The sequence below is a fragment of the Peromyscus californicus genome, unplaced genomic scaffold (assembly GCF_007827085.1).
Source record: "Peromyscus californicus insignis strain IS unplaced genomic scaffold, ASM782708v3 Scaffold_8__1_contigs__length_139910024, whole genome shotgun sequence".
Lineage (NCBI taxonomy): Eukaryota > Metazoa > Chordata > Mammalia > Rodentia > Cricetidae > Peromyscus > Peromyscus californicus.
The window spans coordinates 102,337,062-102,353,940 of record NW_026294606.1 but is presented as its reverse complement, the minus strand read 5'-3'; the positions used below and the strand labels follow the sequence as shown (position 1 = coordinate 102,353,940).

The 16,879-nt window shown below is 49.1% G+C and overlaps 1 protein-coding gene across 1 annotated transcript in view; it reads left to right on the top strand.

Annotated features, from left to right (window-relative positions):
* Zfhx3 (zinc finger homeobox 3) overlaps positions 1-16,879 on the top strand; it is a 167,549-nt gene that overhangs the window by 51,821 nt on the left and 98,849 nt on the right. The window contains 1 exon segment of the mRNA XM_052729394.1: positions 13,130-13,361. Coding sequence (XP_052585354.1) covers positions 13,130-13,361 — 232 coding nt within the window.

Sequence of the window (16,879 nt, the reverse complement as noted above, 5' to 3'; positions counted from 1 at the left end):
GAGCCCCTGAGGGGGAGTATTCCCTCTCTCCCCGACAGACCTCACAGGCCCTGGAATTTGGATATTGAGGAAGGCAAACCATCCAGCCATTCTTCAGGGGGTTTGGAGAGACTCAGGGGGGCGGGTCAGACCAGTCCTCAGCCACAGTCAGATATGGGGACGGCCAAGTGGGGAGAGCTGTGTTGTCTAGGGATGCTACCTCTGTGAAGAAGAAGGGTTCCGGCTGTCTTCACTCGTGAGAACCGGGGAGCTGAGGGGCTCGCTGTGTTCACCGTGTCCCTTATGTGTCTGAGCAGCATCCCAGGGCTCTGTTGGTCTTGTTAACCCGTCCAGGTTTGCTGCTGGCAGATGGACGGAAGTACCACACCTGCCCAGGGCTCCCACAACCTGAGTTGCTCCCCGAGAGGCATCTGTGGAGGCCGCTCTCTGCTGCCATCTTCTGTGTTCCTCCCCATGTCGTGTAGCCAAGTCCTGCACCTACTTTCCCATTAACAGTAGAGCATGGTGACCAGCCTCTGCCTCAGAAGACAAGGCAATCCAAAGAACACAGCTAGGTATATCTGGAAGAAATGGAAGGATGGGACATCTGTGACCACTCAGATGTCCTCTAGCTGGGACATTCTGTCTATTTGGAGGGAAAGGAGGGGGGGACACTCTCTTGTGATCCTTATACTAAGAAAATTGGGTCACTAAGTACAGGCATTTAAAGTCATTATCTCCTGTCATAAAATAGTATTTAAACAAGTAGTAAATATCAGCAAACATTTATTTTCTTCACTCCCCAGCGTTCTAGCTCAGTAAGGAGGGTGTAGAGAAGGAGGGCGCAGTGAGGCTCCAAGGAGATGATGTGTGGTGGGTACTGACAGGGCCATGGGACCAGAGGGAAAGAGACAAAAAATTGCTCAGCTCTGATGGGGAAGGGCCTCCACAAGACCGTGTTGTCACCCTGCCTTTTGGTTCCTGTGGCATGTGAAGGAAGTACCTGGGAGGGCATCCAACCAGGAAAAGGCACCCAAACCAGAAAGGTCAGATTGGCGAGTGCAGCGGGGACTGCTTTATGTGCCATGGAGGGCCGAAATCTGAGATGAAGGAAGTGGCTTCAGACTCCATCAGATAGGTCTTGACAGGCACGTCAAAGACCAAGAGTCAGGTGGAGGGGGAGAGGATTTTCCTCATTCGTTCAGATCATCAGTCACCAGGGTTGAAGGACCAGCCATGGATCTGGAACTGTGTGATGGAAAGAGGAGAGGAAGACAGGACTTGGCCCAGCTCGAGAGACGCTGTTCAGGGGGTGGCAGGAGAGCAGGCCGGCCGCACTGGTTGTCCAGTGTCATAAGTAGAACGTAAAAGCTGCTTCTGGAAGAATGCAGGTCCCAAAGGAGAGCCTGGAGACTGGGCCTCTGTAAAGTGCGCAGATCCGGCCATTCCAGAGGAATACGTCTTTACATCTGTGTACTCCCCTGCCCCCAAGCTCCCTTCAAAAGACCCCATAGATTATATTCAATCAGAAGATGATCCTGTTAACATTTGGAATCCAGTAGTATGATCAGTTTCATGCTTTTCATTTAATAAATGGAAACTTTTATTTTAAGGTAATGCATATTCTTTTGGTTTTATTTTTCCCAGAGATTTTTTGCATTCTGTAGCAGTTAGGTCGTGGGCTAGCCTACATAATTTCTACTCTGGGCCAAATCTCAATGCACATATACCCTTTCAGATAGATGTTGGGCACTGAACTCTTTCTCATGGAGAATCTGTTGGTCACCACACAAACACACCAAAGGTCCTCTATATTGGAAGCCTGCCTTACCTGACCTACCATTTAAGACAATAGTCACAGACAAACTTGCATAAGAGTCACCTGGAGGGCTTGCTGAAACCCATGTATCCAGGTTCCACCTTTAGAATTCCTGTTGAACTGGACAGAGCCTAAGAATCTCCAAGTCCAAGGTTTCCTAGGAGTCCATGCTGGCAGTTGATGCTGACAGTCCGTGGATGCTCTTGGATAACGTCTGTCGTGAGCTAAGCATCCCTGGGCAAAGAAATTACTGTGTTCCTGGTGGGACCTTCCTTGAATGGCTCCTTCTCAAGGACTGGAGCAGGAATAAAGGAAGGGCAGGTGCCTCTCCAGACCCTGAGCTACCCTCCTTTGTGAGAATTCCGACTCCTCCAGTGTCCCCACACTTTGTTTGATGCTGATCTCTGAGCAGTGGTTTTCACCTCTCCCAACTTCTTGCCTCTTCATCCGTGAGGACCAACCATGCTGAAGACCAAAGCTGAGTCTCAGCCTCTGGGAGTAGCAGGTGGTTCTCTGTGTGACTGCAATGCTTCAGGGGTCCGTCTTATCTTGGGCTTCTACTGGATGGTGCTGAGATCTTTCTACGAGAGGCCCCTTGTGATCTGTAAATGCTGCTGTGGAAGTGAGGGTGTTAATCTTCAGGGAAGATTCCCAGAGATTCCCCTAGCCCAGGAGATACTCCCGTCTTTGAGCCCATGCCCAGTGGAGTGATTAATCGATGTCCTCCATTCTGCTGGACAATTAAGGGAAGCGGGAGAAGGAGGGAAAAGTCTTCAGTTAGACCTAATTTGGCACCATATTGTTTTCTGTTAATCTATTTTGCTTTCTGTCCGTCTGTCCCAAGGGACGGGTGCCTTGCTGCTTGCTGAAGCATGCATAACTAATGTCCTCATTAAGGGCTGATCTGTTTATCAGGACCATGCTAGGAAGCTGGGCTGCCAAACCTAGGCACAAGCTGGGGGCTGTTACCTCCCTCTGGGCCTTAGCCCCACCTCATTAAGCTGGTCCCGGCTATTGATTGGGAGCCTGTGTTTGGAAGAGTCTTACTTACTCCATGCATTATCTTGACAGATTGATCAGACCTGATTGAGAACCTCTTAAAGGAACGAACAGCTGTAATGGGAAAGTTGGACTCTGTCATCCGTTAGGATGATTCTGGAAGCAAGAAGAACAAGGCTGACATCTTGGAGCAATTGTATTTACAATTAACATGGCTGAAAACGATTGCCTCTATTGATCCCCCCTTCCTGCAATTACAGCCCCATTGTTTACATTCCAGCACTTCAGTTATAAAAAGGAAATTCAATAATTATTGCATTATTTAAAGTTAAAGTGCCACAGAGTTTGCTGGCTGCGCTCGCTGGTTGATTTAACGTTCAGTAAAATCCATGCTGAGCTCTCCATCTTGAGGCCAGCAATATCGGCTTTTAATGAGACTTAAGGGGGGGGGACTCGGAGTACATGGTGTTTGTCTGGGTTATTTATGGGGGTGGGGAGCTGAAAGCAGGACAGAGAAACCAGCCATGTCATGGTTCATGAAACGGTCCCCCTTGCCACCTGGCCATCTAGCCTGCAGATGACCATGTCTTGGTCTTTTGGCGGATACTTGACTCTATTTCCTTCAAACAAGTTTTCTTTACCTTGTTGCTCTCTTGTTCCCCTTCCTGTTCCCTTCTGCAAAACCTGTAGACCTTGACCTTCAGTAAAACCTGTAGACCTTGACCTTCAGTAAAACCTGTAGACCTTGACCTTCAGTAAAACCTGTAGACCTTGACCTTCAGTAAAACCTGTAGACTTTGACCTTCAGTAAAGCCTGTAGACCTTGACCTTCAGTACAGCCTGTAGACCTTGACCTTCAGTAAAACCTGTAGACCTTGACCTTCAGTAAAACCTGTAGACCTTGACCTTCAGTAAAACCTGTAGACCTTGACCTTCAGTAAAACCTGTAGACCTTGACCTTCAGTAAAACCTGTAGACCTTGACCTTCAGTAAAGCCTGTAGACCTTGAGGAGAAAGATTGGGTTGTCAAAACAGTGGACAGGAGGATACCTACCAAATCTGTTAAGTCAGTTTCTCTCTGTCCTGTTCCCATTTTTTTCCTTTCAAGGGAGAAAATAAATAGATAGATAGATAGATAGATAGATAGATAGATAGATAGATAGATCACACAGCTCTCATGAAGAAGTTAGCCCCGTAGACGTTCTGTATCCTGTGTAACAGTCCTGGGAGCTCGGGAAGTGGCCCTGAGTTTTGGGTGCCAAATTCATGCTCTCAGTAGCAGCAACCAGGAAGTTCAGAGCATGGGAGGAATCTTGCAGACCATTTTCCTTTTTTCCCCCTATTTGGTTTAGAGTTACTGTGGGCTCGGTTCCAGAGAGCATCTGGGCAAGTACACCTAGCAGGATGCAGAGCAGATGAGGGAAGAAGGCAGCCCCTTCCACTTAGCCCTCCCCAGTTACCCTCCCTTCCATGGCGCCAGGACATTGTAGACTACAGGTGTGAAAGGCAAGAGGAAGATGAATAAAGCCAATTGTGACTTCTATGAAGTATACGAAGCAGGCCAGGAGCGGGCAGCTTTTGACTTTTTAGTGACTTTTTCACTAAGGCGGTGAATTCTTGTATGCAGGTTTTGGGTGATTTATCACATGTACTTTGCGAGAGTCCAAAATACTCCCTAGGAAAATGGCAAGTACAGAGATTTGAAGCCTTGGAAGTTTTCCTCCCCACTGTGGGGCATCTCCATGTTTTCTAACCTGGGTCTCTTTTCTCTGGTGATTGCTGTCCAAACCATAGCCCCAGTACCAGCAACGTCCCCCCCCCACACACACACACTTATACACACACCCAGGAAGATTATAAATTCCTGCTGAATTAGAAGCCCCTGTAAGGAACCTGGTAATTGAAGGTATAACAGTGGCGTCTGCCCCCCAGGGGCTCCCAGTGGAGGCCAGGTTGGAGAGCCCCTGAGCTATTACACCAGTGGTGTGGTACTCACCTGTCAGATGGAATGGGACAGGATCTGGGCTCACAGTGTGATGATCACGGCAATGCCAAAGAGTTTAGACAGTCCTTCCGTATTTTCCAAAGGATGTTCATTTACGGTTTCTCACATGATTTGGTTAAATGGCCTCTGCAGAGGGCACAGCAAGTGTGAGTATCTCCATTTTTACAGATGAAATGATAACATCTGTTTGGACCACCAGGCAGCTGCCACCCCACCCCCTCACTGCCCTCTGCCTTGTGGATTTTCATGGAGTTGGAGATACAAATAAGCAAACTTCTCAGAGTATACTTGGGGAGGAGGGAAGTGCCTCCCAGCCACGTTATCTGAGTCACTTTCTCCCTGTCCTTACCGGGGGTGTTGACAGACTTAAGAACATGGCTCTTGATTTTTCATTATATCAGCATCCCAGTAGACAAAAGGATGGGTAAACTTTGTTCTGTGGCAAGGGCATGGGCTTCCCACATTAGCAGCAGGGTGTCTGGGTCAATTACTTCCAGTAAACATGGGATCTTTTCATGAGGAGGAAGTCGGATATACATGTGCTCAGGATTCTCCCAGCATAAATTCTGTTTATTACAATTTCTTTACTGTTGACTCTTGGCTACCCTTTTAGGATCTGGGAAGGTGTGGGAGTTGGTTGTACTGAGGGAAGTGTTAAATAGGCATGTTTCCATTCTTAATCCCAAAGATGAACTAATTTGAAAAATATCGCAAGTGATAGTAACCTTAATTATTATGAAAGCTAACTGTGTATCAGGTATAGTTAATAAACATTTTATGTACAACACACTGTTGAGTCCTCCCAGGCGTGGGATAAGGAGGTTCGGTTCCTGAGGAAATGGAGGCCTGGTAGTATGTGTGACTTGACCTTTAGAGTAGCCGGCAGACTCACAGCGAGGGTCTCCTGCTGGATGGGTGGTCAGCTATGGTGCACCCCGGGCCAGCTTTATTGACAGTAGATTGACGAGGAGTGGAACAGTATCATAATTCTTTATTTTAGTGTGACAAATTACATGTGTAATGGCTGGAGAGTAATACCAAGGCAGGTGTCCATCTCAGTAAGCTGAGAAGGCCACAGTTACCAGAATGCGGTCCTGGTGAGGGTTTTGAGTTCCAGGGCCTGGTACCGACATTCCCCAAGCATCCATATTTGTACCCCCCCCCCCCCCCCGAAAGATTCTAAGCACAGGCCGACAACCTACAGAGAGTTTCAGATTTCGGTAGTTATTTTTCTCCTAGGCTTTGGTGTCTGGCACAAGGTTGCTAATACTGAGATTTAGGAACCAAGTCGTGTTCATGTAGGAGAAGGAGTCAGGAACCTCCGCCCAGACCCTGGAGTTCGGAGGCAGAGAGGAAGCACTCTACTCTGGTGGCTTGTTCTGGGCCGAGAGGAGCCTGGCCTAGAAACCAGAAAATAGGGCAGAGCCACCCAAACCATTGATCTAGGGACCGTTTTTACCTCCTTTTGTTTTTTTTTTTCCTCCTTATAAATCATATCTTACATTGTTTGCGGGGCTCCTCCAGTGAAATAGGGCTAAATTAGCCTGTGCCAAGGACGACGGCACTAGTGGATGAAAAGCCAAGATTAAACAGAAAATATGTATATATTTAGGTTGACCTTCCGTGCATCATGCCGAAAATGTGACATTCAGTCTTAAACTAACTCAACCTCACTGATTAAAAAAAATTAACTGCCCTCGCCGCTGGATGCATTACCTCTGAAAGGATTCTTTTTATAGGCGCTCAAGGTGAATGCCTGGGCTTTGGGGAGCCTTTGGTAGAAAGGTCTTTCAGATCAAGCCGAGTAACCCGCAGCAGGCACTTGGAATCCTGTCCCAGGTTCTAGTCCTGTGCCTGCTGACCCGAGGATGGTCACGTGATCTCTCTCGGTGCTGGATCCCTTCCAGGTCAGGAGTCAGATGCTCTGAGCCTCACAGGATACCAGTGCGCCCATCTTCACCTCCTCTTTCAATGTTGGGAATTTGCAAGCTAACTCGGGATCCTCCAGCATCTTCCCGTCTGATTTGCTGGTGAGATTTTACAACTGTACCCCTGCCCCCCAAGAAGCTGAAGCCCCTGGCATGTCATTCCAGGGGGCTGTTCTATCAGAGCCCTCTCCTCCAATCAGGGAGCCCTCTTCAGGACCCAGCAGGTGACTGGCCAGCCAGGATGTCCCACCATGGGGTTTGTTCTTCACTGAGTAAGAGGTGTGAGGTGTTCCCTGGCCTACTTAGTTGGTTCACTGGGATGGATGCCTAGAAGCTGTCTCCCCCATCAGAGAGCTTTGCCATTTTTTTCTTGCTCTCAGAACAGAGTTACATGGCATGTATTCTGAAGTGTGGTGAGAGGGTATGTGTGGGTGTGTTGATAATAACAGGTGCTATTCCCCAAGGATCTGTTGTAAATCGTGTGTGTGTGTGTGTGTGTGTGTGTGTGTGTGTGTGTGTGTGTGTGTGTTAATGTGTTCTGCCCATTTTTACTTTAAAGGGGCAGCCGTGACCAAACCTGATCAATATTTCACATCCCATGCATGAAGAACCAGATGTTAGAAGTTTCCTTTTGCTGAGGAGGAGGTGGTAGCCGGGGCCTCTCCAGATTTATAGAAATCAATGTTCTCTGACAGAAGTTGGTTAGTTTTCCTGGGAAAGAAGTAACAGGAGCACATTTTTTCCCCCATGATGAATTATTTCCTAACGAGCCCTCTTTGGCTTTCCATATTTGGCCGGGGTGAACTCGCACAACATATTAATGGATAGACTCCCACAGCAGCGCAGCCTGCTCTCTAGTTCCCCCTTCCTCTTTAAAATACTAACCTGAGCTCTGTACTCACATTACTTCCCAGGCTCATTCTCAAAGGCATCTCACTGTCGGGAGGGCTCTCCTCCTTGACCAACTAAGTCAGAAAGGGAAGTCATGGAGACAGGTATAGGACCTCAGGTGTCCCCAAGTAAGGAGTGTTCCACACAGCTAGGATGAGCATTTTAGAGCACAGAGAGCCAGGAATCATTATCAGGTGGAGACACATGAACGCCACTCTGACCAGTGAGTGAGCCACCCCCTTTATGTTCAGCTTAGGGGGCTAGCTAGCTACCTGGCACATATTACTCCCATTCCCAGTGGCTCAGTATGATGGGCACCTGGATGTCCATTGCTGCACTGTGGTCATTTAGAGACATCAGGGATAGAGGTAGACCTTTTCTGCTTATAAGTGTGAGTTGAGTTGGGTACTTGCTTCCCTCCTACAAGAGTCTTTTGCTGTAAGCCACTCTGCCTTTGTGATGCATCTAAGCCAGTCTTTTGCACCATTCATTCATGCAGTTTACCATCCATCCTCCCACTCACCCATTCACCCCATTCATTCATGCAGTTTAGCATCCATCCGTCCACCCACCTATTCATTCTTGCAGTTTAGCATCCATCCATCCATCCATCCATCCATCCATCCATCCATCCATCCATCCACCCACCCATTCACCCATTCATTCATGCAGTTTAGCATCCATCCGTCCACCCACCCATTCACCCATTCACTCATGTAGTTTAGCATCCATCTGTCCACCTACCCATGTACCCACTCATTCATGCAGTTTAGCATCCATCCGTCCACCCACCCATTCACCCATTCATTCATGCCGTTTACCATTCACCCATTCGCTTGCTCATTCATTTGCAATGCTGGGGATAGGACAGGGGCTTGGTCTCATGTTAGGAAAGTATTCTCCTGCTGAGCTACCCCCGCACCCCCACCCCCAGCTCCTGTAGACAGCTTTCTAACAAACAGACTTGGAGGACAGTCAAGGAAAGCCTTCTTTGCATTTAAGGCTGCAGAGAGAGGCTGACCGGGCCCAGAAAGTTTGGATGGACCTGGTTTTTACTGTTTGCCATTTGGCTGGGTGACATTTTTTAAATTATTATTATTATTATTATTTATTTTCTCGTTGGTCACCCTTCCTTAGTAGCCCCTGGCTGTCTGTGCTGTTTTTATGGAATGTGCTAAGAGGCATCAGGATTTCAGAGTCTGGGTGGCATGGTCATGCAGTGACATTGGAATTGAAGAGATCCTGTCCCGTCCCCTGGCATATCCTCTGCATCATTTGCTCTCATTGCCTGAGTTCTCGGTTGTTAAGGCCCTGGCATTGGGCACCGTGTTTCTGTGTGTGTAGTCTCACGTGTTGTAGATACGTAGACTCAAACCCAAATAAATCCCAACAACCGGGCTCCACAGCCATGGTTCTGTGAGCCCCAGGGGATCATGCACCACACACCATAGCTGAAGCTGTTGCTTTGTTTTGTTCAAACCATGCTTGTGACCCAACAAAGAAGAGTAAGGAGGAATGATGAACACAGAGCGGGAAAAGGAGAGACGTAAAACAAAACTCGGGTCCCTCCTCCCCAGTGGGAGAACTCCATGATAGAGACAGAACGTCCGTTGGGGAATTCAGGATTTGCGTGGGAGGAAAATTTCCTGCCTGGTGAGGAGAGCAAGAAGTCTGAAAGGAGGTAGCTCTGTTATTGAGTGCACCAGTGGGATTTGTGCCTTGGTGGATTCTTCATATATTACAGTGAATTTAATTAAATACATTGTGATCCCAATTGAGGGTATTCTAATTAGCTGGGTCAGGAACAAATTATTCTCCCTCCTTCTCCAAATGAAAACATCTCTGCTCTTCTGCTGGGAAGGCATGTCCTTGGCGGCCTGACTTGCCCCATGGAGTCCTCCTCTGTCTCCACCCGCCCCACCCGCTCCTGCTGCCTCGCGTTAGGCAGGTTCCCAGGGTGGTACTCTGGTGAGTGGCAGTGCCCCCTCTAAGGAAGACAGAATCTGGACAGCTGGGCCAAGGGGTGGACACACTCACAGCTGGGGAATTACTGGATGGTGTGCAGGGCTCAGACAGAAATCAAGAGTCTGCTGCAGGCCTTGGGTCCTTGGTGACTTCAGGTTGGACAAAACAAGAAATAACAAAGAATAAGGACAGGGTTTGTTACATGCAGGTAAGCACCAGAAACCCTAGGTTGTAAGTGGAAAAGTGGACGTTTGGAAATTTGGAGGACGGGGGGAGCGTACGCACGCACGTGTGAGCGTGCAGTACTATTATTAGTAGAGGGAACTGTGGCTCGGGTCTTCATGTTTCCTTTTATTCTTTCCCCCGGGATTGGTGATGGGTGGCCATTTCCTTTCCAGAATGGTTCTGCAAGGACAGACAAAAGAATTGGTGGCCGTTCTGCGGGTTGCAACTCACCAAGGTGCTCTTGTGAGCAGAACGGATTTGAAATACATTCTTTCACACACCCCGCTTTTTTAAAAAAAAGCAAGAACTTCCAGTATGATGTTTATCTCATTCAGGATTTATGGGCCTGACCATCCAAGAGCCCCCCGGATTTGAGGACAAAAGAGAGTCCGACATCTCAGTTCCTGTCCAACTCTTTTTAGGTCTTCTCCTTCTCTCTGGCTCAGAGACTAGAAGGGCCAGCCATCTGGAATAGCCCTCACCTCTCTGTTAAGGTGCTGTGTTTCAAACTCAGTGCATTACTGCAAGGAAGTCCTCTTCCACGGGGAAGCTGTGCCGGTTTAGGAGTTAAGGCTGTTGTGAATCTTGCTAGTTGGTGATGCCAGCAAGATCTCTCTTGATGAAACAGGACACTCTGGACCCTGGCTGTTTTCTCTCTTGGCTTTTAGTCGCTCCGTTTTAATGGACTCTATAACATGTGTTGTTTTGTTAGTCTCTGTGACCCAGGCTAGCAGTTTCTCTGTTCCCTGCTCCCACTCCCAGGCCACACCCTCATTCCCAGGAAGATCCCCTGGGAGATTTAGCTTTTGCAAGGCCCAGAGAAGAAGCTGGGGAGAATGACTTCTCCAGACCCTCCTCCCCCTTGGGGTGTGGGCGCCACAAAACACTGTCTTGTTGTGTACTCTCTTAGTCTTCTGCAGAGTCCTGTCTGAGAGGAGAGACATTGAATGGGAAGAAAACCTGCACACAGTTTATCTCCAGAAGGTTTTTCTTGTCAGTTGTCTTTTCTTCTGCATTTCCCATGGAGCTCCTGCAGGTTCTTCTGGCTCCTGGCTAGGGAGTGGCTCCAGGGCAGCTGTTACTCGCTGGGGCTTCATTTTGTTCCAAGTGCAGCACTTGATAGAGTTGAATTTCCCATTTTTTGAGAATGCGATGGGGGTCAGACGGTGGACCTGTTCTCAACCTGGTGCCTGTGACGCCCTCTGCATTGGCACCTGCAGGTTGGCACAGGTTCTTGACAAAGCCTCAGTTAGCCCTCGTGACGGAGGGCCACAGCCTCTCTAGTGAATTTGCCGTAGTACCTCGTTGGTATACTCTTCATTTCTCCATCTGATTATGTGCAAACTTTTTGCCTTTTCCTCATCCTCTTGCTGGACAGAAGATGTGAGTGTGTGAGCACGTGAGCACGTGAGCGTCAGGACGGTGTCATCAGATAGGGTGTGCCTGGAGGGCCACTCTGATATTGTCAGTCTCAGGAAGTACTCGGTGTTCTGAGCGCTCTGCCTCGGCTGTGCTTGCTGGAGTAGCTGGGCAGGAAAGTATCCTTCCCCATCCCCACAGGATCAGAAGCCGCCGTTAAGGCATGGACATTGCACAGGCCTCCTGGGGTCAGGAGGGAGACTTTTGTCACAAAGCCGTCCCAAGGTATTTGCTGTATGCTCCTTCAAGCTCTTCCGGCCAGGCTCTGGTGACCAGAGTTGACAGTGGGAAGGAGGGGCAAGAGGAAGGTCCATCAATCACAGGAGTGCGTGAGGCTTTTACGTCGTCTGTACTTCTTCCTTCTCAGTGATGCTAGTTAGCCATGAGGTGTAGAGGGGGCAGCATGGGCTCCAGCTCTCTGTCTCTCTGCCTGTAGCTGAGCTGCTTGGGTCGGCCACTTGAGCCTTTTGGGCTGTTTGCCCTGCTTCGTGTACCCTGAATAGGGAAACTCCCCCTTCCTGTCAGAATAGTCCTTTGGACTATAAGAGATGTCTTTTCTACACCCAGAGCAAAGCAGTTCCCTGTTACTAGCCGCCCAGGGTCCAGGAACATGGTGATTTTGGCTCTTGGATGACCTTTAGGTCTCGCTCTGTGGACTGTTTCTGTGACACCCGCTATTCTTGTGCCCACGCTTTAAGCTCCCCGTGTTCCACTTCCTGTTGGCTCTTGGGCATCCATGCTCTGGGATAGATGTTGTGTCTGCCAAACAAAACAGAAAATATGATTGGGACCAGTGACGCCGACCAGTGACTAACTAGATGACCTTGCAATACTGCGCTCTGGCTTTGTTTCAGTTTTGAGGCATGAGCTTACTGTTTAGACCAGGCTGGCCTTGAACTTCTCATCTTCCTGTTTCTCAACCATCAGGCGCTAGGATTTTAGGTATGTACCACCATGCCAAGCTAGACTAACTTTAATTAAAAATAATTTTTTCCCCAGATAGTGTTATGTAGCCAACTTTTACCCCAAACTCACTACGTAGCCAAGGTTGACCTTGAACTTCCGACCCTCCCACCCCTATCTCCTGAGTGCTGGGATTACAGCGGTGAAGTCTTAATCCCTAAACTCACAGCTTCATACATGCTAGGCAGGCATCTACCAACTGAACTAAGTCCTCAGCTCTGTCATTTTAAATACAAAAAAACATGAGCATTTTTATTATGGAAATGTCCAGACATGTGCTTTCTTTCTGTGTGACTGATGTGGAGTTACTTTGCGGGCAGATTGACCATGCGCTTGTCACTAAAGCAGGGGTGGTGGAGGGGGAGAGGCTTGTCTGTAAAGGTCCAGATCATAATATTTTAGTTTTTGCAGGTCATTCATCAGTGTCGCTATTGTTCAACTCTGATGCTTCAAAAAGGTCTATAGATTGTAGTCTGTCAGTGGACCTAGCTGTGCTCTAATAAAACTTTATTGATGAAAACAGACAGCGGGTCAGATTTGGTCTCAGGCCACAGTTGGCCCACCTCTGCTCTAAATAAAGCCGTACACGCTGGAATGTGAAAGGGTGAACTTTTTGTAATTGTGTGGTGCTGAGAAGGCCCTGTTAATGAACACTATTAACAGGCCTCGTGGAAAGCGACCCGGGAGGGTCCATGTGGGGGAGACAGGTGTATATATATATATCAGCATGTTATTTAACCCTCGAAGAGGGGAGGACACCAGGGGGAAAAATGAAAATACCCAGCATAAGGAGCCTTATCAACAGCCATCATGTCCCAACACGTTCCCCCCATTGACACACCTCTCGCTGCGGCCAACGCAGTGCAGGAGTGGCTCGTGCCCCGGTGTGCCCTGAGTGCCTGACCAAGGCAGTGTTTCTCTCCTTTGTCGCCGCAGCACCTGCAGCAGCATGAGAGCAGCGTGGAGGGGGAGAGCTGCTATTACCACTGCGTCCTGTGCAACTACTCCACCAAGGCCAAGCTCAACCTCATCCAGCACGTGCGCTCCATGAAGCACCAGCGCAGCGAGAGCCTTCGCAAGCTGCAGCGGCTGCAGAAGGGCCTTCCGGAGGAGGATGAGGACCTGGGCCAGATCTTCACCATCCGCAGGTGCCCCTCCACTGACCCAGGTGAGACCTGTCATGTACCGGGGAGGCCTTGGAGGGCTTCGGTGGGAGCCTCCTGAAGGCCTCTGACGAGGGCAGGCTTCGCTTATCAGTGTGGCTGCTCCTTGTGTCCGTTGCCGGTGCCTCAGCTGCCTGTTTTGTTCTGGATGGAAGGAGCACGGGTTGGTGCCTTGTTCTGAAGGACCACCTTCCCTTAGGCATGTGATCAACCACAGGGAAGTCGTAGACATCTTACCCGGAAGCAGGCCTTCGGCAAGTCTTCCACACCAATCCCCGAGTTCCCCTCACATGCACTCTGGATTCTGTTACTGCTTCGCACTGGCCTGGTAAATGCTACCTGTGTGCCTTGCCCAGTACTAGAAGTTTGTGGCCCGAGTCGGGGCTTCAGAACTGAACTTCAGAGAACATTAAAGCTAGCACCCGTTACAGGACCCAGTTGTATTTGAAAGGGACTCACATTGTCCTGCTGGTCCAGGCCTCTGGGCTTCCTGCTCCTTGTGGACTGTGGCCCTGTGCAATTTGCTGTTTCTTGTTTTCCCACCATCTCATCTGTGGAGAGTCGTTCTCTCTCTCTCTTTCCAACTCTCGTTTCTAATGGGACCTCATTTGGTAGAACTAACTCCTTTTTAAAAAATATTTTCCGATCTTTCAGTCCTGTCTCTTAACTTGGCAGTACAAGATGGTCACTTGTTTCTTTCCAAGCAGTCAAGCAAGCCAGGCCTGGTGGTACAGGCTTGTAATCCTGGCACCTGGGAGGCTAAGGCAGCAACTTCACAAGTTCTAGGCCATCCTTGGCTACACAGTGAGACCCTGTCTGAAAAGCAAAGAAAGACACCGGTCAAATAAAGCCTTCCCCATGCTTACCCTCTAGTGAAATCTTAATGATTTTTGAAAGAAAAAAAAAAATCTTTGTAGCTTTGTAGCTTATCTCTAGTGTGTGCCGAACATGTTAGCACCCGTTTCCTCTTGTTACGGAGCCAGCCTACGAGGGGAGCCCGGGGCCTTCCGGGGTCTTCCTGCTCATCAGTGTTCTTCATTTCTATGGCGTTTGAAGTGTTGCCCTCTTCCCGTCGGCCCCCTTTCTTTGACTTCCAGGTTGTGTGTCTAGGAGAGAGGAGGAGGACGCTTCTCTTGACAGCTGTCAGCGCGTGTCCGTGGTTCTTGATCCTTTGGTCCTCAGGACGCCAGTGGGTGTTGGACCCTGGTCCTCACTTAGCTCCTGGTCCTTGAAGCCTGCTGGTGTGGACACATAAACTCCAACAGTTTCCTAGATGTCTCATTGGTCCCACCTCTTGGACACAGCGTTACCCAGAACTCACTTATTTTTTGTTTTGTGTGTGTGTGTGTGTGTGTGTGTGTGTCTTCCGCTTTCCCTGATGAAGTGAGCACGTGTGAGCTTGTAGGCCATTGCTCATCCCTCATCTCCTGCAGCAGCTTCTCAGCCAGTCACCAAGCATGCATTTGAATAGTTTTCAGAGGTGAAAAATCACATAAACCTTAGGAAAAAAAATGGCACAACCCTCCCCCATCCCCTTCTCCAGGTTGGAACAGTGGTTCAACTTTTAGATGTTTATCATTTTTACTCATCTCTGTATTTCTCAGCATGCTGCTGTTACTCTTTCTTGATGAATTCTGAATTTTGAACACTGCCTGGTGTTCGGAGCCGCAAGACCCCCCAGTGTGCCACTGTGTAACCCCGCCCCCCACTCCTCCCTGCTCACACATACATCCACACACAAGTTTGCCCAGACCTCCCGCAGACAAGCACCCGTGAGCCCCCAGAGGTAAACACTGGACCCACTTTTGCCCCACACGCACTCACACACATGCTACCCACATACAACACAACACATGCACTCAAACACAGCCATAGCACACACGCTGTCTTCACACATATCCCCATGCACATGCCCCAGAAGCACTCAAGAGACTCTCCCCATACACACCTTCTCCCAACACACCACAGATACACAGTGCACCCCACCCTCCCCCATGTATCCTCACACTGCCGCCGGTGTACTGACACTTGTGTGCACGTGTACCAACGGATACCACCCCTCACCCAGCGCCTGCGGCCCTCCTTCCACTGTACGCTCGTTCCCCTCCGGACCCCTCCCCTCCTCCCTCACTTTTATTAGGATGAAATAATAATTGGGGGTGATATTAATATTCAGTATTTTCATTATTATAACTCTATAAATATTAATCACAGCTGAGCCTTGTAGAGTTTTATAATTTCATTTACCTTCTTGTACAACTTTTTGTTTTCCCTGCTTTTCTAGGTACTCATGATTAATTCATGGCTTACCTAACACCGCCAGAGCAGACATTTCCTAATCTCCAAGTACTCCGTGCTCAGTTTTCTCCAGCTTCATTTCCTCTTAGAGGCGTCCCACTAAGCTCCCCCAAAGCCCCAGGCTCGCCAGCTCCGTCAGGATCATCCTATGGCTCCTTGGCTGCCTTCTCTTTCAAAACAAAACTGCCGTTCCTGAATGATGGGACACACTCCCAGACCTCGATGTAGGCATTTTTCTCCCGCTGGGATAGTTGGGGTTTCCTATCTCTATGAAAAGCGTCTCCTCCGATGATGGGCCGTTCAGGGATGTGCTATAAGCAGGGGCCAGGACAGCATCTGTCCCTTGTAGGCCTGGGAAGGACTGTCTCTTCCCATGTGTCTGTCTCCAGGTAGCTGCTCTCTGGCTGAAATTTAACTCTTTCATCTGCAAGGCTCCTGATCACGTCTGACCCCATGACGCTGTGAGTGTGTACTCTGAGGGGCGACGGGGAGAATGGGCACTTGTGGACCCTCACTTGTCCTGAAGGCCTGAGATCATTGTGTCCCCTGGCTGTGTGGTCCTTCTCTGTCCCTCTCCCCATGATGGCTCTGTGCAGTCATTTCATAGGATTTCCTTCATTGCGCCCATCTTTGTTTCAATCTCTGACTCTTTAGTTCTTCCTTTCCACTCAGAATTCCCTTTGGCTTAGCAAGGGGCCCCAGACTACATAACAGCCAGCTGCCATCTTGCTCAGGTCTGTGGGATGGAGCAGACAGTCCCCTGCTTTCTGACACCCTCCTCCACTTCCTGCCGTCCGCTCTGGAGTGGCTTTCTTACATGCTACCGTCTGCACTTCCTCTCCTTGGTTGTGTGTTAGCACCCCCACCCCAAGTCTATGAGCAGCTTGAGTCAGGGCGATAGACTTCCTTTCCGAATTTCAAAATCCTTTGGTATTGTCTTTGGCCTCCGGTCATGTTGCCGCTCCAGCGTCTCCCTCCCCACTCTGCCTCCTCCCACACACATGCTCCAGCGAAGTTCATCCTCCACTGATGACAAGGGGACAGATTATTAGGTAATACACTGTCATTAACAGGAACACGCTCTGTTTTAGGAACCCCTGTAGGAGAACACATCTTGAAACATAGCCTCCCTCTCCCCCAGGGATTCGCTCTTAAAAACTTGAAAGAATGTCTTCAAGGAAAGGGACATTCGGGGCCCGATGGAACTGAGATATTTAGGGTTGTC